The 23,410-nt window shown below is 35.5% G+C and overlaps 3 protein-coding genes across 3 annotated transcripts; all 3 read right to left on the bottom strand.

Annotated features, from left to right (window-relative positions):
• Nucleotides 1-477: 477 nt before the first annotated feature.
• On the bottom strand, nt 478-1,538 carry LOC116116685 (cold shock protein 1-like). Its single transcript, XM_031402732.1, has 2 exons — nt 783-1,538; nt 478-642 (listed from the first exon to the last, which is right to left on the bottom strand). The coding sequence occupies exons 1-2, from the start codon at nt 1,536-1,538 to the stop codon at nt 622-624; spliced, it is 777 nt and encodes a 258-aa protein (XP_031258592.1). The 3' UTR covers nt 478-621.
• A 1,712-nt stretch (nt 1,539-3,250) lies between these two features.
• Nucleotides 3,251-5,631, bottom strand: LOC116116583 (ferredoxin--NADP reductase, leaf-type isozyme, chloroplastic). The gene is made up of 9 exons (XM_031402645.1): nt 5,386-5,631; nt 5,048-5,282; nt 4,792-4,925; nt 4,552-4,630; nt 4,346-4,437; nt 4,187-4,264; nt 4,002-4,064; nt 3,658-3,892; nt 3,251-3,571 (listed from the first exon to the last, which is right to left on the bottom strand). Exons 1-9 carry the CDS (start codon nt 5,488-5,490, stop codon nt 3,504-3,506), a joined length of 1,089 nt encoding a protein of 362 aa, XP_031258505.1. The 5' UTR covers nt 5,491-5,631; the 3' UTR covers nt 3,251-3,503.
• Nucleotides 5,632-10,840: 5,209 nt separating this feature from the next.
• LOC116116533 lies at nt 10,841-13,253 on the bottom strand. Its single transcript, XM_031402593.1, has one exon. It carries the CDS (start codon nt 13,060-13,062, stop codon nt 11,062-11,064), a length of 2,001 nt encoding a protein of 666 aa, XP_031258453.1. The 5' UTR covers nt 13,063-13,253; the 3' UTR covers nt 10,841-11,061.
• Between the last annotated feature and the right edge of the window lie 10,157 nt (nt 13,254-23,410).

Below are 23,410 nucleotides of genomic sequence, written 5' to 3'. Positions count from 1 at the left end.
TGGCTTCAAATAAATTCTTAGTTACTGTTAGGTTTCAGTCGTCTAGCATTTGAAAGAAAGTTAAGAAATTGTAAACACCAATGTGGAGCATAAGAAGGGAGAAGAAATGGGAAGGATCCTCATTTAGAAGGGAAAAGTGAAAGTCCAGAGTTAATTATAAAGAAGATCAATACACCAAAATCCATCATAATACTTTACCTAGAACTTAACATTTGTTAACAATTTCCAAATAAATGATCACTCAAGCTTCAATGGTGGTGGAACTGGAGACTGCTTCAACACATTCCTTCACACCCAGATACTTTTGCATACTGGCTGTTGTTTAGTGTATCAGTTAATTCGACTCTAAACCCTAAAAACCCTGGTTAGAAACCTTTATTCACTTATGTGAATTCGGGTACCAAATTATATCACTCATTTGCCTGGATTGAAGCAAACAACAATAGAACAATCCAATCTCACATGAACTAATATATATAACCAAAACACAGATTCACCATTAAAGATAGCAACTGCCTAATTAGAAAATTATCAATATAAAACATATCCGAACCAGATGCCATTTGTATCAAAACTGGAAGATTTTTTCTTCACGTAACCGGTGGATCCAATCACCTCTTCCTATATATACTCAATCTCCACCTAATACAAGTACCCAAATATTAAACCAACTGTTAATTAAGAAAAAGGGAAATACTGATTAGAATAATAAACAATATTTACTACTATTTCTCTTTTTCTTTTTCCTTCATCAATTAATCAATCAAAAACTATCATTAAACCTTTGTGCATTCCCTGGCAAAGTGCCCTGGATTCCCGCAGTTAAAGCACGTACCACCACCACCACCACCACCACCACCACCAGCTCCGCGGCGACCGCTTCCCCCAGTACAGTCCCTGGCCAAGTGCCCTGACTTTCCACAGTTATAGCAACGGCCACTGCCACCGCTGCTTGCCCTGTTTATACAATCCCTCGCTAAGTGCCCATAATCACCACACTTGAAACACCCACTTCCACTTCCACCACCACCACCACCATTATTAAGTGTAAGTGGACAATCTCTGGCAAAATGCTCGGGATCACCACAGTTATAGCAACCACCGCCAGTATAGTTACTGTTTCTTTTGTTACTAGTACACTCCCTCGCCACGTGTCCTACACCATCGCAGTTATAACAGACCACCCCACCACCACCAGACACGTACATATTGTTTCTCCTGTTATCGTTGGAACCTTTCCAGTTTCCGCCAAATCCACCACCACGTCCGCCGCGGCTGTACCCATTGTCTTTCCTAGGAGAGCGAACTGCTCGCCCACCCGGAGCAGTGACGTCAAGGGCTTGGTACTTGCCGTCGGGTTCAAGCTGAACATCGAATTCAACGGGCTGGTTGTCGCGGAGAGTACGGTAACCGTCGGATTTGATGGATTTGTGATGGACGAAGAGATCTGCACCCCCATCATCAGGCTTGATGAAACCATAGCCCCTGATGCTATCGAACCAGGTGACTTTGCCGGTTGATCGGGTGAGTTGAGCCATTGATATGATCGAGATCTAATATAAAAGGGGAAAAAAAATATAGAAACCCTAGTGAAAATGCAGGCTTACAAGTTACAAGTAACAAACAACTTTGAGGATTCCTTCTTCTATATACAACTCCGCACCACTCCTTGGCATTCGCGGTATTTACGCGTCCTATGATTTACTGCTTTACGGACTTTGATAAGAAACCGTGGACCCCTATTTTCGTGCTTTTCAACATAGCGTTGGCTTTAATCCGAATATCTCTCTTTTATTGTTAATTTTCAGCCTTTGATCTGGAACCGGGTCCTCCTCAATCCTTTCTTTGCTTTTGCGTTATGCCCACTTCCACTTTCTATAACTTCTGATTTTTTTTTTTTTTTCTGTGCAGCCATCAGATTTTCTCCCAACTCATTACTTAATGGGTTTGATGGTTACTCAATCCGTAAATGATTGGGCTGACGAAGAGCTTGACGACGGCCCAGTGCTCATCCACCATACAGTTATGTTCATCCACCTAGCCCAACTGGCTATCTTCAGATTCCAGCTTCAAAGACTAAACGATTGTTAAAGGCAGAACAAACTACTATCTCGCTGGTTTTTGATTGAGTTTTATTTTCAATGAGAGTTTGATGGACAATGTTGTGTGATCAATCTGGAGCGGATAATTTCTCTTTTGGCTTAGAGATATCTTGCGATATGGATTCCACTATCAAAGCTGAAGATTTTGCTTTGAGTTTATTTTCAATTCAATCTTGTAACAAGTATTATATAAACCTAATTAGAATTTGAGCTAGAGACTAAGAAAAGAGATAACTCAAGAGAAAAAAATAGTTCAGATAACTCCTTGTAACTCGGTTCGTCAGTACACTCAATAACATAACATAATAGTTTAAAAATCCTTTCTTGTTCCTTGTTATTTTAAGATTATTGCTGCAAACTCATCGTTACAACGTTGATCCCCATTTGTAGCTAGTTGAAAAATTATTTTGACCCCCATTTTAGACATGGTATGACGTAGAACATCTAGCGGATGAATACATGGAGCGGACTTAATATCAAAAGTCCGTGTGAAAGCCCAAAGGACTTAAATGAGCATGCCTCATTCAAATGACCATAATTTTTTATTCAGGAAGAGCTACGAGGCCTATAAGATACCGTTGGAAAGCTTATTTTGAGCCCGTCGACGTGGGAACCGCTTTGCTAGATTGGAGTTCATTTTCGAGGTCAAAATCCACTGTTTTGGCATGTTTGGAGGCTGTTTTAGTTAATTGATCGTTTTTTCCTTCTTCTTTTTTTCGGATTTTCTTGTTTTAATTGATTTAGTTTTTGTTTCTTGTTGTTAGTAGGAGACTTATTAGGGTTGGTTGTCACCCTATATGAACTTATTTTTCGTTTTGGAGAGAATTCAATAAATTATTCAGATTTGACTTTTCGATTTTAAGCTTTAAGTTTCTGGATTGAGACTTGTGTTATCAGTTCTAAAGGCATAGTCGAGTGCTAGCCTTGTTTTATCACGCTACTCGCTACGTCATGGTATCATTAATTAGTTTGTATAAGTATGCATTTAGATTCTTCAATGGCAGATTATTATGTGATAGAATTTAAGGTGAGTCTGACTCCTCACCCAATAAAGCCTTATTGAATGAAATGATTATCCTTTCTTATAAATCAATGGGTTTGAGCATGTCTAATCGCTGTAGGACTCTAACATTATGATTATGAGAAAATACAAAGAGAACTCATAAGAAGCATTTTGTATTCTGCTGCAATATATTGCATGGTACATGACGTTCCCTCAACTCATGAAAATTCTTTAGAGATAATGGAAGATACACTGCTTCATCAACAGAAGGGGGAAAATGGAGAAAATAATAGACATTAACTATCTACACAATGAAGAGGAAATCATTATAGAGATTCATGGTAGCTTGAAAAAAAAAAGGGGAAAAAGGGGGTGATTTGTACAAGTAATTAAAGCATTTAGTAGACTTCCACATTCCATTGCTCAGCTTTCTTCAATTGCCTTTTGTACTCAATCCAATCAATGCCTGAAAAATACAGCAAATGAAACATCAGAGATATTATAAAATGAAATCCTTCAGCAAGAATCTGAGTAATATGATGTGTTTCTTACCATCTCTAGCAGCCAGTGATACCATTATGTCATCAATTCCTTTCTCCATGCCCTTCAACCCACACATATACACATAAGTGTTATCTTTCTTCAGTAATTCCCAGAGCTCTTCTGCATATTGAGCCATTCGAGTTTGAATGTACATCTTCTCTCCTTTCTCGTTCTTTTGCTCTCTGCTCACAGCAAAGTCAAGCCGAAAGTTATCGGGGGCCTTCTCCTTCATCTTCTCAAATTCCTGTTCCATTCAACGTGATAAAATGTGAGTGTAAACATCAATCAGATTCAAGTTCAAAAACAGAGCAAATTAAACATCTGATCAATTGAGGAAAAGTATTGTGGTTCACCTCCTTATAGAGCAGGGAGCTACCAGTGGGGACACCCAAGAACAGCCATGCCAAACCATTGAACTACAGAGCATATAAAAATCTCAGTCACTCATAAGAGAGTGATGTTTCTATGACAGCTAAATTACCCTGCAATAATAGTGCCTCGGAGGAAATTTTACAGAAGTTGAGTAGTTTTATTTTACCTTGTAGTTTTCATGCTTCTCAAAGAACATTTTCCACAAAAATGATCGGAAAGGAGCAATTCCAGTTCCAGTTGCAAGCTGCAATACAAAAAATTCTGTGAAAAACAATGTAGTGAAATCATGACCAAAAATTAGTATGGAAAGAGCAGGATTAAGTACCATGATGATTGTGGCATTCGGGTCCTTTGGCATAAGCATTTCTTTCCCCACAGGTCCAGTAATCTGAACTTCAGCCCCAGGCTTTAAGTCACCTAATACAACACATTTTGAGCCACCAGGTTAAAACCATGAAGAGAGAGGTTGATTCATATTGTATTTTAAAGCTATATAAGAAGTTCATAGAACAAAATGCTCCGCATGCTTACATAAGAAATTCGAGCAGACTCCTTTAACAATCTCTCCGTTCTCATTGGTGTACACAAGACGTTTCACACAGAGAGAAACCTGCATGACGGCAATCAGATCAAACCAATAAACGAAAATTTCAACACAGCAGATGGATTTGCAATTGTGGTGCTAGTTTAAGAGCATATTTTGGTAACTTATGCATGCAATTGGAAATTTTATATGTCACGGAAAATAAGAATTGTCGATTTGAAGCTCACAGTTTTGGAGTCTCCAAAGTCACCAAGAGCACTGCTAGCAATTGAGTATAATCTCAGCTTGTGAGGCTTCCCATTCTTGTCAACACCATCAGCAATCACCCCAATGGATTGCCCTTCTCTATAAGGGACCTCTCCTAAAGCATCCATTCAGCTCAAAATCAATAACTTTTTTCTTATATTAATCAATCAAGATCAAATTTTCACATATAACAATGATAACTTATAGTTTGAAGTGGTGTATTAAGAAAAAAGATACCTTCAGTGCTGAAGACCATGTGCCAGGTTTCTCCAGGAGCATCATCACCAGTGATCTTAGTGTTTAGAAGGCATCTGCCAATGTAAGGGTTCTTAGGTTTGAACTTGTTAACAACGACACCTTCTTCATCTTTCTTAGATTCTTTCTTAACCTTAGCAGGAGCCTCGGTGGTGACTTGGGCTCTGACTGACACCACTCTCCCTCCTGTAGAAGCATCTCTGTAGTAGAATGGAACCTGAAAAAAAAAAAAGACACAGCCCCAGGTTATCAACTAAAAAATCAGCAATGAAACATACTGCTAAAGAACTAAAATCATATACATGCAGATAAATTTTTACCTTCTTGAAGGTGATTCTTTCAGATGAGATAGCAGAGGTTCTAGTTGGAAGAGAAGTAGACTTGGAAGATGGAAGAGAAACTGCAGCACTAACTGCAGTAGTCATGATAATTGAATGGGAAAGAAGAAAAGAAAAAGAGAGGAAAAAAATGTAATGGAGATGGTAGGTAGTAAGTAGGTTGATGAAGGAGTGAGTGAGAAGAGAAAAGAAAAGAAAAGGTATAGATTTTTTGGTGGTTTTTGATAGGGAGAGTAATATGGATATTGTATTGGGTGGAGGAGATTAGAAACCCAATGCAGTGGCTTATGAAAGGATAAGTCTATGACCAAATGTATGACTCTCACATTTTCATCTAGTACTTTTGTGGTCTAAGCCATTTATCTTATTGATATTTGGTTCACAACTTGGAAAGCTATGTTAATGGGCATATGGACACCTGAATTGGTGACCTTAACTACAGTGTTTTTTTTTCAGTCCTCACTGCATTTACTCATATGATTTATTACATTTGAGAAACTGTCTTTAATATTTGAAACAAAAAGTGCTGAATATGCTAATTTTAAACTGGTGTTAATGGCTTTTTCCCACCCAAATAATGGCTTAATGACATTTTCTCATCCACAGACTTTTAAATTACCACTTTACTATCTAAATTTATATTCTAGCGGGAAACAAAGAGCAAACTCGGTCTAGACTGTTGGGGCTTTTGAAGAGGGAAAACCAATGAATCTTTTGGTGGTAGAAGATTGAATTTTTTGTGGTTGGGCTTGATTGGAATTTGACTTGAGAGAGATGGCTACGTAAACCCTAATCAGCAATTGGCGGGGTCAGCGCGAGTAAGGTTTGAGGGGTTTTGGTGAGTGATAATTGGGGAAGATAATGGTAGTGGTGTAGAGCTACAACAATGCTGAAATTGAAAATAAAATATCAATTTAGATAATAAAGTGGTATTTTAAAAGTTTATGAGTGAGAAAATGTTATTAAGCCATTATTTGGTTGAGAAAAAGTTAGTTTACTCTTTTTAACTGTAAGTAAGAAAGGGAAGAAACAGTGAGACAGTCATAGAATTGAAGAAATTCTGAACTGCCCAAATACGACCTTCATAGCTTTTACTTGATTCAAATCATAGGGCCTTAATAGCCTAAGCTTTTGCAGTTGTTATAGGATTACATTTTGGGGTCACAATTATGGTCTGCTTTATAGCCGTATGCAATATATTACTTAAATATTACTTTCTTTGGTCGTCATATTTGTTTGAGTTGGGAGTAACAGATATTGAATTATGATTTGCAGAATCAGATGTATAAATGACTTAGTTTATAATGTTTTGAGACTTAGATGATATATAGAGAGGGCTCATAGCAAGTAAATCTTTTATCATCAAACCATTTTATGAGTTTAAGAATCAAATATTTTAAATGAAATTTCCGTCTTCCATTAGTTTAACTGCATCTAAGTTGAAGTTGACAGCATATTTTATTTGCTGCGTTTGATTCAAAATTTTAGGTTTTTGGGAAAAGCCTTTTGAAAAAAGTTAAAAAAAAGTTGAATTGAGCGGGTATTACGATGTAGGATTTATAAATTAATAAAATACCCTATATGTTTGTTTATTTACAAAAACACCCCTATAATAAAACATTAAAAGTTAACAAAAACACCCCCAACCCACCCTCAAATACGAACAGCCGGCCACCACCACCGGAGGATGGTTGGAGTCTCCGTATCGGTGCATGACCGGCTGGATCTTGTCGGTCTTGCACTGATATGGCCGGTAAAGGCCAGATCGACCGCTAAATCTGGTCATTAACGACCAGATCTGGCCGTATTTGCTCGTCAACGACAGCCAACAAACGGTCGTCGTTGATGGTGAACAACGACCGTTTGTTGGCCGTCGTTACCGACTGGTTACGGCCAAAGATCTGGCCGTCAACAACCAGATCTTTGGCGTTAGATCTGGCCTTTTTCGGCCAGATCCACCATAGATCTGGCCGAAAAAGGCCAGATCGGCGTACTACCGACCAGATTCAGCCGATAGGGTGCCATCCTACCAGATTCCGGCCATTTTTCGACAGTGGTGGCTGGAATCTGATAAATGTGGATTATTGGGGTATTTTTTTAATATTTTAAAAAATATTTAGGGATATTTAATTAAATTAATAAATTTAGGGGGTTTAAAAAAAGTTGAATAATATTATGAGTTATTTGGTATTTTACTATTTAACTTTTGGAGGAATACTAAAATAGTATTCCCAATTGGCAACCAAACAAGCCATTGTATTCCTTAATGCCGTCAATGACTCACACACATTGATTAGGCCTACAATGCAACTCCAGATCATATGGTTTTGACTTTTGACTAGTCAATAATCATAGTTTGTACTAATCTCTTAAATGGGGTGTTAACATGGCTAATTGGAGTATGAGAAAGAGGTACATTTATACACAGCAGGATGGCTTGATGATAAAAGAGTAAAAAAAAATCTAATATGGTTTTTTAAGTTTGAGTTTCCTTATGGAGCATTTGATTTAAGAAATGTTGGATTACTGAGAATGTTATATTAATAAAAAGTTAGATTATTTTGAAAATTATTGAGAATCTTTAAGGAAATGTGTTTGATTAGTTAGAATAAATTGGTGGATATGCTATATTAATATGTTTGGTTGGGGGGAATAAATTGATGGATATGTTTAAATTACTAAATTGCTCTCATTTTATAATATTAATATAATATTATTTTTATTATTAATTTTTAAATAATTTTTTTTAACCCCTTACACCTCAAATTTAGTTAAAAAACCCCGGTAACAAAAAAAATTTAAAACTTAGCAAAACATCCCCACCCACCCCAAGCCACTGTTGGCGGCCTACCACCACTGCCGGCAGTGGCAACAGTGGAGATTTGGCCGTGAAATGACCACCATTTCATGGCCACAGATCTAGCCATGAAAGGTCAGATCTGGTTGTTTCCGACCATGGATCACAAATCCATTGCCATGAATAGCCTTTGCGGCACACGACAGGCCAGATAAGGCCGCTTGTGAGCCATTCCGTTGCCGACAGTGGTCGCCAGTGTTGGTTGTCGGCGGCTAGCGGTGGTGGCCAGATCCGCCCACCACCCTTTGGTATTTTTTTTTTTTTAAATTCCAATGGTATTTATGTCATAAAAACTTTGTATATAAGGATAAAATAGTCAATTGGTATTTTTGTAAATTATTTTTAAAACAAGGGCATTATTGTCCTAAAATTTTAAGAGGTAAAATTGTAACAAAAATAAGATTACCAGGTAATCTTAAAATACCTAAGAAAATGGAGGTAATCAAATGATCTCCTATATTACCAATAGTAACTATTATTGGTATTAAAAGATTACCGGAATCTTATATTACTTGGCAATCAAACATGATAATTAAGTAATATAATATGACATTACCTCAGTAATCCAATATTACCTCCAACTAAATGCACTCTTTAATGCTAAAAGGGTAAAAGGAAGATCTAATATGACCTCTCAAGTTCGAGTCCTCACGGCCTCTAATAGAGGTGACCATCAGAGCTCTTACCCGTTCAGTAGTTTTAGAGTCTCCACAGTTGCTAATAGGGGTGACCGTTAGAGCTTTTACTCGATCGATAGTTTTAGGGTCTTCGAAGATTAATTGAGATACGTGCAAACTGACTCAAACATTGCCAATTATTAAAAAAAAAAAAAAAAAGTACATGTTTAGCACACACGGTTGGGTCATCCTAAAATATGATTGGGTTTGGACTTGGACCCGGACCCAAGTTTGTTTCTTGGACCCAGGTCCAGAAAGTTTTTGTATTTGGTTAATAATTGAAATAATGGTTATGAAGCTGCATTTATTAACATGACCTTTGCACATTGAATTTGTACCATTATAGCAAAACCAACTCATAAATGCCAAATTTTCAAAGCCTCGTCGTCGTCCAAAGAAAGAACATATATGGTTAAGAAGAATTTAGCATAATTTAATCATAGTATAAAGGATTACACTTTTGGTCAATGGTACAGTGTCATTATTTTGTTATTTTGGAAATTATATACATAGTTTTAACTATTATATATAAATTCTCGAAAAAAATTAAAAGTATTGTTGAAGCTGAAATATGCATTAACCAAAAGTATGTAAACTGTTAATATAGAAATACGGTTGGTGAGTTTCCAGGCTTGAAAAAGGAATGTCATAATAGGTGGGTTCCTAGAGGTATTATTTACTTTTAAGCTCTAGAGTCCACACAGTTTTACCTTAAAAAAGACATATTTGGGTGATGAGAGTGCCCTTATCCTATATAAGCGACTAAGGGGGTGTCTGTTTGTCTAAGCTTATAAACTGGTCAAATTAACTTATAAGCTCTAAAATTAGATCGACCTGTTTGTTTATAGCTTTTTTGAGCTTATAAGACAAAAACAAAATAAGTTAAGGGGGAGGTTTTTTTTTTTTTTTTTTTTTTTTGCTTATAAGCTAGTTTGATCAAGTATATTACCACATTATCCTTGTTTAATTTTAAAATTTTATAGTATGCCCTTGTTTAATGTAGTACTATTTTTAGTCATTTTATAATAAAATGTGGTAACACGTCAACTATTTATCAGTCATTTATAAGTACTTTAACCAAACATATAATTACTTAAAATTTTAAATGCTTATAAACACTTATTGTTTATAAGCTAATTTTCATAAGCTCAAATAAGCATCTTCTAAGACTATCATTAATATGGGACTTTAACAGCAACAAGTATTAACAATTTATAAAATATTCTTCAAACCTACCATAAACAATCTGTATTCAAGCTAAATTTTAAATCTTAATCAAATCTTCATATAATTATTTTAAATGTTATGGTTGACGCGCTGACGGGCTGATTGAATTGGTCTATCCATCCGTTTGAAGCTCATTTTATTCTCCCTAACATCATATCACCATACAATTACTATCTTCTTTAATTAATTATTTATTATTATTTTTGGTGGCATGTCATCCAATTTAGACTGCGTGTGTAGAATATGAATATGATCCTGACAGAAGTGAAGTTACGTTTGTAGGGTATAGCAGTGACCTTTTATTAAAGAATGGTCAAATGCAGTTTGCAGAGGTAAATGGTTGAATTGAAACCCATCTTCACGATCTCCCACGCAAGTACTGGGAGAATCAGCTGACGGAACCTAATATATAATAATATTGTTTCAGATTTAGTAGTTGGTTTGAAAACGTCTTAAGTCGTGGGGCTGAATGTTTCTTGAACGGTAGCTACAAAACAAAAATCCCAGTTCAGCAAATTGCAAAAACAAAAATCCCAGTTCAGCTTATCATTTTCAACTGCTCCACCAAATCAGAACCATTTTGAGAAACATAACAGGCCCAGAACTGCTAAAGCCAGCACATATATATATATATATTCCAATTTGAAATAAAGAAACAAATAATTTGATACGACAAATACCCAAACTAATAATTGGTTCTGGGTGGCTTAAGTTGAGCCATGAAACTTAACATTAACAAATGGGGAAAAGCACAAAAAGAAGCAGCAGCAAGCTGCTTTGTAAAGGACTAAACATACTTCTAAACAATTACAGGATAACATCTAATTTTATGTACACTCAATTAGAATAATGAAACAGGAACAACAAATTGAGAATTTGGTTGCAACAGCGGATGAATCAATGGAATCCCCTCGAACCTCTAGACTGAAAAAGCTTCAGTTTACTTTGGGCTTCTTGTAACAATGATTCAATTATTTCATCTTGGATCATGCAGCTCTGCTTAGATGCCCATTCTAGCACGGGGAGCACTTCAGCTTGTGCGAGTTCCTCGCTCTCTGGTACATGCATGGCAATGTAGCATAAAAGAACCACTGCTGATAACTGAACAATTTGTTCTCCAAAATACACTAGCTGAACCAAGTGCTTTGCACCTCCTGCAGTTATAATTGCCTTGGAGTGGTCATCGTGAAGATAATTATCACTGCAGGCAAACTTTGTAAGCGCAATTGCAGCCTCCCTAGAAACTTCAGCTTCTCTTTCATCAAGAAGTTTAACCAATGGAGAAATCATCCTTGTTTCTGTTGCTCTGAAAGTCCTAGCCAAATTTCCAATGGCCTTGATGCATGGAATAAGAAGATCAGAATCCGCTTTTTCAATGATAATCAATAGCTGATCAACAACAGCTTTGCAGGCAGGCGTATTGGGTTTGAATGCAGATCTTCTCAATTCGGTATCTTGCTCTGCCACTGATGTGATTTCCATCAATGCCATGGCAGAATTGTATTGAACTTCTTCAGATCCTTTCTCCAAAAGAACCGCAAAACATAACAATGCTCTGGATTCAGTTATGCTGCGACAAATGGGTGCATTTCCCTTGGCAAGCTGCCAAAGTGCTCTTGCTGCCATCGCTTTCATGTAGGCCTTAGTAGCAGGGTCTTCCAGTTCTCTTCCCTTTATACTAACCCCTGAAAGCGAATGATTCTGCTGATGCTGCAACTGATGATTTTGCTTTGCATTGTTATTGGTGAAACCATTACTTTTCACATTGTTGCTCTGATTTGTAACATTCCCCAGTTTCTCAACCGTCATCGATCCAGCCTTCATTGCCATTGTATTTGTAACCACAGTATGCATTTGACTTGGAGCCTTGTTTCCCATTGGATGAGGAATCTGACGATGCTTATCATCATCATCATCATGAGGCATATACTTATTACTATTATTACCATTCGCAATCGAATTAGTATTCTTACTACTAGCAACAACAACAGCATGAATAGATATAGCTTTGTTACTGGTAATAGCATACTTACTATGTTCCTGAACAGTCTCAAAAGCCAGGTGGCCAACAAGCAACCGAATTATATTATGTTGTGCAAAAAGATCCTGACATTTCGGATAATGTGATGCTAATTCAGACACAGCCCACGCAACAACAGATTGTACCTTCATAGGTCCTTCTTTCAGTATTTTCGCAAACACCGAACATACTCCACTGTGGATCATGTGTTCCACACTTTCCGGGTCACGTCCAAGCAGCCCAATTGCTCTAGCTGCATTTTCTTGACCTTCTAGTTTACCGTCTTTCACTAATTTCAATAACGCGCCGACCCCACCTTCTTCGATAATCAACTTCCCGTACCGATCGTTATCACGTGCTAGTGATACAAGCGATGCTGCGGCGTCGGATTTGTTATCAAGTGACCCTGTATATAGAATTGCGATTTGTTCCCATATCAGACAAAGTATTGGCTCGTTAGCAGCGATTGGTGGGAGGCCTAAGTACTCGTCATCACGGTCATCCCCTGAAGCGGAGACGCGGAGAAGCCACGAAACGTCTCCGATTGAGTTCTCTAATTGCGACGACATTTTACGAAACGCAGCAGCCGGTATGATGGTGAAGACGCGCTTAATCAACCCATTGGCGCGGCACTTGAGGACTAAAGCCAGTGCTTTCTCGAGGACTTGTTCGGTGTCGTCAATGATCCGGCGCGTGGGACGTTCGTAAAGATCTGAACTTGCTCGAGCGGCTTGTCTAAGCAGTGCGGAGAGTTTTTCCGTCTTGGATTTGAGTTCAGCGCAATCTTGTTTATTGGAAGTGGCTTCATCCGCTGCTTTGACCACCTGATCAGCTAACTGAATAGGTCTGGACAAGATTTGTTTCACTTTGTCCGCCATTACCACACAGCGGACAGAACAAAAAACTCTTGAATCTGGAAGAAGGGGTCAGTAACAAAAGCAGCAGAACACAGCAGATCAAGAAATCGAACGAAGAAAGGTTGTGTGAAGTTTGTTAGGTTAATTTTGAGTATCGAAGTTTGGGCATGAAAGGCGGAGATGACAGATGGAAGTGGTAATGGTGGGGTAGTTGTGAAGGGTGAGGTGGATATGGAAGTATGTATAATATAAAAGAAAGGTCTTGAGTTTGTGTTTGTTTGTTGATTTGGGTAAAGATTTTAGAAGAGTCTGATATCAACTACCCTTATGGAGGACGAGGAGGAATGATTCATGGTAATGGCGGACGGGTTTTACAAGGTCAAACGCGGTTTCTTCTTTATTTCTTTTGTTTATGAAGATTGCCAGATTGGAGGCGTTGGATTTTACAATTACTTAATTGGGATAATAATCAAATATATATATAGGGAGAACGACATTTTCCCACCCAAGGTTTGATGAAATGTCACTTTCCCACCCATCAAGTTTCAAAATAACACTTTTTCACCCTTTTTTAGGTTCTATTAATGTTTTCAGTTAATATTTGACTAAAATAATGAAAATACCCTTAATTAGTTTATTATAAATTAAAATTAGTTAATTCAAAGTCTTTATTCGATTATTTATTAGTCCAAATATAAAGATATATTTTTTTCTTTATTTATTTAATTAATTGGAAATATTGATTTTTTATGTTAATTAGTAAAAATGAAAAATATTATAAATAATAGTGATGTGATATTGATGACATTATAAATAAATATTAAGATTATTTAACTTTAAACAATTTTATAGCATTATTCATAACTTTTTAGGTGGGGTTAAATATTTTTTTTTTTTTGAATTTTTAATATTTGACTTTTTGGCTAATTAAAAAATAATAAAAAATTTATAAAGGAAAATATTTAAGGATGTTTTCGTCTTTTTAGTAAAATATTAACGGAAAATATAACAGAACCTAACGAAGGGTGGAAAAGTATCATTTTAAAACTTGATAGGTGGGAAACTGTCGTTTCGACAAACCTTGGGTGGGAACATGTTGTTCTCCCGTATATATAATGACAGCAGTTTATGGGTCCACTTTGATGGCTCTTGGCTCTCAATCACATGCTACCATTACACTTTACAGTAAAGGCCCAAATGGCTCCAATCAAATTATACCAAAATAATGATAAGAGAGGAGACATGTAACTACTCTTTCATGGATTTCTCTTTTATATTTCCTTTATTAATCTGTAAATAAATGTATAAGGGTAAAAATCACTACATCATGGGCTTATATTTACTGATTTGTTTTTGGCAGTTCAACTAACTACTGCCCTATTAAACGCCTGCTGATAAATTTATACAGAAATGGGTTGATTTGGGGTTTTTTAATATGACGACGCTGGGAAGGTCACTTACTATTTGAAGGTGGTAAGATTTGTGAAGTGGGCATTTCATGCTAATTCAGTTCTTAAAAGGCATGCAGTAAATAATGAATTTGGTCTTTAGAGTTGTTTATCTAATTATCCTAAAACTAATATTGGGTAAAAGCTCTAATGATTATCCATATTATAAGCTTCGAGTAAGAGTTCTGTTGACTATCCCTATTAGGAGTCGAGGTGAATTACTTAAGTAAATTGAATTCAAAACCTCTTAAGTATATATTTAAGAGTTTCACTGATTATCCCTATTAGGAGCCGAGGTGAAAATGAAGACCCAGTTTTTCCTAAAGTGCGGCCAACAATATATATATATATATATATAAATGACTTGATATTAAAATGGCAATTTTCATATTCTTTGAATCGGTAATCCTCATGTAATATATGAAGTTTCTTAGTGGTGCTCTTTATTTTAGGGTAAAAGATAAAGCGACTTTCTCAATGCCTAACTTCCTTTGTCTTATATATACTTCTACATGTATCCTCACGAAACTTCAATATGAAGGTGTTTGCCAATATAAAGTTAGTTTTATTTTTCCCAAATTGAAATAAAATTTCGTTTTGGTTTTAAATAAAACCCTGGAATTAGATATACACAATTATGACCCAGATCCACCCTGTTCCAAAGATTTGAAAGTTTTTTTGTATATCTTTCTACTAATAATTTATTAGTTGGGTGCTTTTTGTGATAATAATAATGTCTGACCAGTTTATGCACACCTCAACTAATTCTCAAGATCTATTGAATATCTTAACTCAATATTTCAAGTGAGCTACAAATGTGATAGGTAACCCTAAAGTGGTTTGAATTCAGGAAGTCAATGAAGGGAGCAAACCTTCTTGACCTGGGGTTTGCATGCATAATGTTGAGAATGACTTTGGCCATGTTTTTTTCTTCTTTAAATAGTAATTAAGATACAAAGTGGAGGGAATCTTGGATAGTTCTTAGCTCCGTTTGTTTATGTTTTTAGAATAGTATTTTATCATGAATAGCATTTAATCAAATAAGATATGATTCTGATAATGTGTTTGGTACATTTTTAGAAAATGTTTAGATTATTTTTTAACCCCCAACATTTGTTAATTTAACTAAACATCCCTTATAATTATAGTTTATAAATTAACAAAAATACTCACACCTATCCAACTATTGCTGGTAGTTGATCATTACTATCAAACGGTGGTCGGAAAATGACATATGATAGGTTGGATTTAGCCAATCATGTACCGATCTGGTTTTTTCTAGCCAAATGAGAGAGAGAGAGAGAGAGAGAGAGAGAGAGGGGTGGGTTTAGTTTGATTGGCGGGGCAGCGGGGAGGGTACATGAAAGGGCCAAAAGTTGGGTTGGGTAGGGAACTAATGAAGCCCATCAAATGGTACTGTAGTTAAAACTTAAAACCTGAGAGAGACCATAGAGAGAACATGAACTTCAGCTCAATAATTGCTGAAACGAATTGATGGAATGGAAACCATTCACGAAAATGGCAATCCANTAAATTTTCATTTTGGTTTTAAATAAAACCCTGGAATTAAATATACACAATTATGACCCAGATCCACCATGTTCCAAAGATTTGAAAATATATATATATAACTTGATATTAAAATGCCAATTTTCATATTCTTTGAATCGGTAATCCTCATGTAACATATGAAGTTTCTTAGTGGTGCTCTTTATTTTAGGGTAAAAGATAAAGCGACTTTCTCAAATGTCTTAACTTCATATTGAAGTATCCTCACGAAACTTCAATATGAAGGTGTATGCCAATATAAAGTGAGTTTTATTTTTTCCAAATTTAAACTATGAAATAAATTTTCGTTTTGGTTTTAAATAAAACCCTAGAATTAAATATACACAATTATGACCCAGATCCACCCTGTTCCAAAGATTTGAAAAGTAATTAAGTTTTTTTTGTATATCTTTCTTCTAATAATTTATTAGTTGGGTGCTTTTTTGTGATAATAGTAATGTCCGACTAGTTTGCGCACACCTCAACTAATCCTCAAGATCTATTGAATATTTAACTCAATATTTCAAGTGAGCTACAAATGTGATAGGTAACCCTAAAGTGGTTTGAACTCAGGAAGTCAATGAAAGGAGCAAACCTTCTTGACCTAGGGTTTGCATGCATAATGTTGAGAATGACTTTGGCCATGTTTTTTCTTCTTTAAATAGTAATTAAGATACAAAGTGTAGGGAATCTTGGATAGCGCTCAGCTCCATTTGTTTATGTTTTTATAATAGTATTTTATTATCAATAGCATTTAATCAAATAAGATATGATTCTAATAATGTATTTGGTATATTTTTAGAAAATGTTTAGATTATTTTTTAACCCCTAACATTTGTTAATTTAACTAAACATCCCTTACAATTATAGTTTATGAATTAACAAAAACACTCACACCTATTCAACTATTGCCGGCAGTTGGCCACCACTACCAAACAGTGGTCAGAAAATGGCGTATGACAGGTTGGATTTAACCGATTATGTACCGATCTAGTATTTTCTAGCCAGACAAGAGAGAGAGAGAGAGAAGGGGGGTTGGGGTTTAGTTTGATTGGCGGGGCAGCGGGGAGGGTACATGAAAGGGCCAAAAGTTGGGATGGGTAAGGTAGGTATGGAGCTCTAAATTATTAAACAGACTAATGAAGCCCATCAAATGGTACTGTAGTTAAAACTTAAAACCTGAAAGAGACCATAGAGAGAACATGAACTTCAGCTCAATAATTGCTGAAACGAATTGATGGAATGGAAACCATTCACGAAAATGGCAATCCACATCGTCCTCCTCATCCACAAAACACATATGAACTTAATTCATTCAATAATTAAAGAAACATTTCAGCATTGATGTAACTATTTATACATTACATCGTGCTCCTGCTCCACACAACACAAACATTGTACTCACCTCTATTTATTAAGGGCCTTATTGAAAGTAATAAAGAGTTAATTATTCAATCAATCAATAAAGATTGACTCACAATCTAATTTTACCAATTTTTTTCATAACTCTGACATAACAGTTTACAATTGATCAACCTGCAATTAGACAGACAATACTCATTGCAAGTTAACCAATTGTGAGAGAAAGTTTATGAGATTATATTATAAACGTAACATTATCCACTGCAAAAAATTCTTACTCTTGAGATTCCTTTAGGAGGTAATTCAACGAAGGAAATAGTTGCCCTTTCGGAAGGTGGAAAGCGTTCGAACTGAGACATTTTGTCTGGCTTTATACATGAATAAAGCAAATTTAAAGTGATGGTGCAAAATACTTTCAACCTCACAATTACATGGTTGTGTTGAGGGTCATATTGGCTGAGAGAAGGAAAGTAGTAAAAGATAGGTGCAGTGGTAATATAATCTAGATATATAGTAAGACAAAAATTGTAGTCGTCGGTCACCGGAAGAATCAGTAGGGCGTATTAATGAAAACATAGAAGCAGGAGGAGCTTATTGTGTTCGCATGTTGGAATGGAAGGTCATTAATTACTGTTTGTGTTCTATCTTTCATAATTGAAAAGATTTAGACATGTACAGTAGGGGAAGTGGGGAACACGTGGATGATCACCACCTGTGCATATTGGCGGAGTACGAGTTAACAATGGGTCCGGTTACTTTAGCCTTGTGGTGTTGCGTTCACGAACCAGTTTGTCTGCGTCTAAAGCGTACGTCTTTCCTCGAAGCACCCTACACTTCGACTTTAATTCTTATCCGAAACGTCTCAATCTTGAGTCCTTGATCCAAAAAAAAAAAGTATAATAATTGTTGCAGTCTTGTAGGCAGTAAGCCATTGCAGGTTGCGCAAGGATAAACTACCCTTACATTTTACTGTCCAACATAATATATCGCTGGCGGTGCCTGATTCCATGAAGCTACGTCCACTCCAGAGTCCACAACAATGATCCATCGTCGTCAATATTAATTTACAAGCTTACAAGGCCTTTAAATAAAATGGACCCGGTTCTATATTTAACATATCTGAGCTTATAAACTGGTCAAACTTACTTATAAGCTTTAAAATTAAGTAGTTCAACTGGTCAAACTTACTTATAAGCTCTAAAATTAAGTTGACCTGTTTATTTATAATTTTTTTGAGCTTATAAGTTGAGTTTATAAGCTAAAAAAATAAGTTGGGAGAGAGGTACTTTTATTTTTTAGCTTTGCTTATAAGCTAGTTTGACCAAATATATTACCACATTATTCTTATTTAATTTTAAAATTTCATAGTATACTTTTATTTAATATAGTATATTTTTTAGTAATTTTATAATAAAATATACTTATAAGCCACATTTTACCATACACGTCAATTACTTATCAGTCACTTATAAGTACTTTAACCAAACACGTAATTGCTTAAAATTTCAAATGTTTCTAAGTTATAATTTTAGCTTATAAACAATTGTTGCTTATAAGCTAATTTTCATAAGTTTAGACAAATACCCCGTAATATATCGCTGGCGGTGCCTGATTCCATGAAGCTGCGTCCGCTCCACAGTCCACAACAATGATCCATCGTCGTCAGTATTAATTTACAAGCTTACAAGACCTTTAAATAAAATGGACCCGGTTCTATATTAAACATATCTGATGGTAGATATCATGCATGCAGTCTCTCACGCAGACTAATTAGACGACCACTTGCCCCTTCTCTCCCTCTGTCTCCATCTAAAACGTCCAAAATTCGAAGGAGCATTCTAGCAAACGTTCATCCTTTTCATTCCCGGCCGCTGTGCAACGGTATTCGGAGTTTGTGGTTTCAAACCAAAAGAGAATAAACTATAACTTTTTCCAGTTAATTGATGAACAGTCTTTCCTTTACTAGTAGACTCTAGATTATTAGTAGCAAACAAAAAATGAAATCTTTGTTTACTTCTTTTTTTTTTAATCAGATTTAAACTGAAGAGAAAGAAAACCTGTTAGATCGGAGACTAAAATGTTAGATTAAACTCAGTTCAAATTTCGAAGTCAAGGATTTAAGGTTGAAGACACTATCAAAATAGACCTATATATACATATACTCAAATTTCTGCATTCCAACAAATTATTAAAAAGGAAAAAAAAAAAAAAAAAAGGAGGAGACGATCATGAATTCTTAGTTTATAATAACAAACAGAAACTTTCAATAAAGATTAATCAAAATATATTTAAGTTTGGAAGTGTATCCATTATCATCGTGTAACTGTATTTAATTGAAATAGAGTAGTCTTTTAGTCCCTTATGTTAGTCCACCCTATTATAGCTAACTTAACTTGTCGCCGGGCTTTGAAGCCGTGAATCCGGTGTCACATTTAAACAAACCACCATGTTCTACAAGACATTAGACATCTAAGACATGGCTTTGAGAGAAAGCCAGTCACAGAGGTACTGTTCAGAATTACTATCTGTGAGTGTAAGTATGAATGGTTATGGATGGTTAAACAACAAAGAAGCAACGACCATATCAGTCAAAATACAAGGATCAGACAAACATATCTTAAAACTTGTGTCTAAGTAGTAAGTACTACAATCTTTTCTCCATTTTAATCGGCTAGTTACTGCCGGTCAAATATATATTTGTTTAAAGACAAATGGTCTCGTGAAAAAGCTGAGGCAGGACACTGATATTTGTATAGACTTGAAAAGTTACTAGCTTTTTAAGTTTTTCTGGCAACGAATCTATGATCTCAGGAGGAATCACAAAGTCTCTAAAACATGTTTGCCTTCAGTTTTTAGTTCCAGTTGCATGAAAAATTATTGGGATACTGGAGATACGTACAGAAATGAACATATTCCTGACTTTCTGCTGCGCTTGTGAGAGATAACTATTCAAGAGACAGGACTGCAGGTAAGAGCCCACTCACGTACACCACTATAATTCATTTTGGATTTTTCAGTTGCATCTTTTCAATCCATATATAATAACAACTAGCAAATTTATTGGAAGTGACATAGGAAAGGGATAGGAATTCTCTTTCTTGTTATTAATATCAATCACTTTATAGAGCCTATTGATTCCATGGTTCGGTTCCATAAAAGCTTAAGTGAGCGTTCAACATATATTAGTCTAATTGGTACATTAAACTTGAGAATTTTTTTATCTATTTTGTATGTGGAAATTTGATTTGAGATTTTTTTTTATTTGTACGATTTAGATGTAAGGGTTCTAACTTGTGATTTTCGACTTTGATATCATATTAAATTATCATCCCACTTAAAAGTTTAAACTAATAGGTGAGAGTTTAATATATAAATAGGCTAATAAAATGAACTTCAATAGACATGTTTTGTTGAAATAAAATCAGATTCGAGAAGTTTATAACCGATGGAAGGTTCTATTTAATTACCTAGCTAAAAGTAAAAAAGAGAGATGAACCTGGACTGTATCCGAACGTGATTCTTAATTCGACGTCATGGAGTTAAACAAGCTTTGCTTGAACGCAACAATTCAAATATGACTTTTTTTTGTCTTCTTATATTTCTTGTAGTTTCGCAAACTGTGAGGTGTATATCACTAGTGAATTTTAAGTGGCATGAAAAAGTTTCCTAAGGCTTCAAATTTGTACTCTTTCCCTGTTCTCATTTTCGTTTGTTCCTTTCTTTTCTTCGCAACTATATACATATGGACATTGATATTCCCATAGACTTGAAAAGTTCCCATCTCTTTAACCAGTTTCTGGCAACGAACCAAAAGTTTACGAAGAAGTTTATTCGCAGGAGGAATTACAAAGTCTCTAAAACACGTTTACCTAGTATTGTTCAATGCCAGAATGTTAAAAAAAAAAAAAAAAAAAAAAAAAAAAAAAAAGCACCTTTCTTCCAAAATCCAAGTGGAGTATACAATCCTGTTGTATCATATATGTTTAAAAACTACTTTTTTCCAATACTATCATCTCGCAAATTGCATAGCCATTAACAAACTCCATCCAAATATGTGCTATCAGACACACCAAAAAAATCCAAATAAGCATTCAAAATCTTTATAAGAGTTAGTGCGTAAGTTATACACTGCAACATGTGAAAGTTCATAAGACAAATTTCTCTGTTTCTAATCCAAATCCAAAATAAGTAGAATAAATTTTATATTAGTGTGGGAGGACAGCTCTACCGTTTTGTAAGAACTCGTCTCTTTGGTTGATAGATTCCATAAAGTTAGTTAATTACTGTTAAATGTTTTCATACTCTCGTGGATGGGGGAAAATCTACCTCTTTGTATTGTTGGAGTTGTCGACTACTTCAGCATTAATGGGTAACGGAGATGCACTCGGGGGTCCCGCTGACTGGCCAGCGGACGGGGGTCCCGGAGGCAGTGCCCCCAAGCCCGTAGGCGGTTTTGGGCTTTTCCATGCATAACCGCTGTAGGATTTCTTTCAAGTTACTAATTCTTTTTTGGGTTGGGCTTAGGAATAGGAATCCTTGTAAAACTAGGTTTAATCTCTTAAACCTAGTATATAAACATACTTTTCTCTTAATTATGTGTGTGAGAGCAATTCATTCATTGTAAACGAGAGAGGTAAGGCATATTGCAATAATATTGACTCAGCTGGACGTACCTTACATTGGGTGAACTAGGGTAAATCGCACGTATTATTTTCTTTGTTTACTGTTTGATTTGTTTTACTATTATATTTTGTTCCTGTTGTTGTCTCTATTTCGTTCATGTATTGATAGGTCTACCCGAGTTTCATCAAGAAAAAAACCTATAAAAACTGGTTCACAACCATAAAATTAACATAAAGACGGGTGTTGCTACATAACCCACTGTAACAATTTAAAAATGTACTAAAATTGCAATTTCATCTTGCAACTAAAACCAATATCAAGTTTAAATTACCCTCTGATGATCACGATGACAATATAACATACTTTAAATAAAGGGAAAAAAGTTTATAACATAATTATAAAACAACATTATATGCATACATTAACTAAGTTATTCCTTCAATGACTTGTCACAATACAGAATTGTATTCTTTCCTTCGATATATTTCTATTTGTTATGCCTAAAAAGTCACGCTTACATCAGTTCAATAAATGTCTTTTTGTACTAGCTACCAAGCCATACCTTTTCAAAGACATTCATACCAACCCTATCTCATTTCAAGAGATGAATGGACGAGAGTCTTCCATGTGTCAAGACAACTTGCAAAACACTCATTACATTAAGTTCAAATGTGTATAAATTGACACTTCTCTTCCCGAAAAGGAGAGGCTGGGCATATGAGAGCTAGGCATAGATTTGAGTTCAATTCTTTCTCTCTGTAAACACTGCATTTCTACATCTTTGTATGTCTTACGGGCAATATCATAGAAATAGTCAGATATCAATAAAATAACAGTGGATGTAGGAGTCGCTTGTTTGAGCATCCGAACCACTATAAAAACCTCTCTTGTTAGCATATTATTTATGTTTTCTGTAACATACATAATCTCAGCTCCATATTCAAATCTCATGAATCCATCAGGTATAATTTTTAAGACTCTCTTAGCACTTTGCACGTGCAAGTCGTTGTCGTCCAAAATCAAGCGTCAACACTATTGATATCGTCTGTGTTGAGCGTATTTCAATCAAATGATAATCTGATGGACTTAAGAAAAAAGAAATGACCTTCATTTAAACTGTTGTTACGATGGTGTGAAACAATAAAATCATAATCACTGATTGATGGATCCAGATTCTAATTAACTTCGTCTCCCTGAGAAAATATGAAAGTCAAATTTATAACACCAATTTTGATCATGGAAGTAACTGAAATTGAAAGAAATGAGCAAAGGTAAATCGTGGATAGGAGGAAACATTGCAGTCCAGTTGACTAAGTATTAACCGATGGTTATGCAACAAATGAAGGAGCAAAAGGCATAAGAGTCAAAACAAGAAGGTCAGACAGACA

The sequence above is a fragment of the Pistacia vera genome, unplaced genomic scaffold (assembly GCF_008641045.1).
Source record: "Pistacia vera cultivar Batoury unplaced genomic scaffold, PisVer_v2 Contig78, whole genome shotgun sequence".
Taxonomy (NCBI): domain Eukaryota; kingdom Viridiplantae; phylum Streptophyta; class Magnoliopsida; order Sapindales; family Anacardiaceae; genus Pistacia; species Pistacia vera.
The sequence above is the reverse complement of the archived record's forward strand: the minus strand, read 5'-3'. Positions and strand labels throughout refer to the sequence as shown.

Excerpts from the sequence above, each read along its gene's own strand:
- LOC116116685 (XM_031402732.1), bottom strand. The coding sequence starts at position 1,538 with ATGGCTCAACTCACCCGATCAACCGGCAAAGTCACCTGGTTCGATAGC. Across the intron at positions 643-782 it reads TTGCCAGGGAATGCACAAAG|GTGGAGATTGAGTATATATA; the intron begins GTTTAATGATAG and ends TACTTGTATTAG.
- LOC116116583 (XM_031402645.1), bottom strand. The coding sequence starts at position 5,490 with ATGACTACTGCAGTTAGTGCTGCAGTTTCTCTTCCATCTTCCAAGTCT. Across the intron at positions 5,283-5,385 it reads AAAGAATCACCTTCAAGAAG|GTTCCATTCTACTACAGAGA; the intron begins GTAAAAATTTAT and ends TTTTTTTTTCAG. Across the intron at positions 3,893-4,001 it reads GCTCCCTGCTCTATAAGGAG|GAATTTGAGAAGATGAAGGA; the intron begins GTGAACCACAAT and ends TGAATGGAACAG.
- LOC116116533 (XM_031402593.1), bottom strand. The coding sequence starts at position 13,062 with ATGGCGGACAAAGTGAAACAAATCTTGTCCAGACCTATTCAGTTAGCT.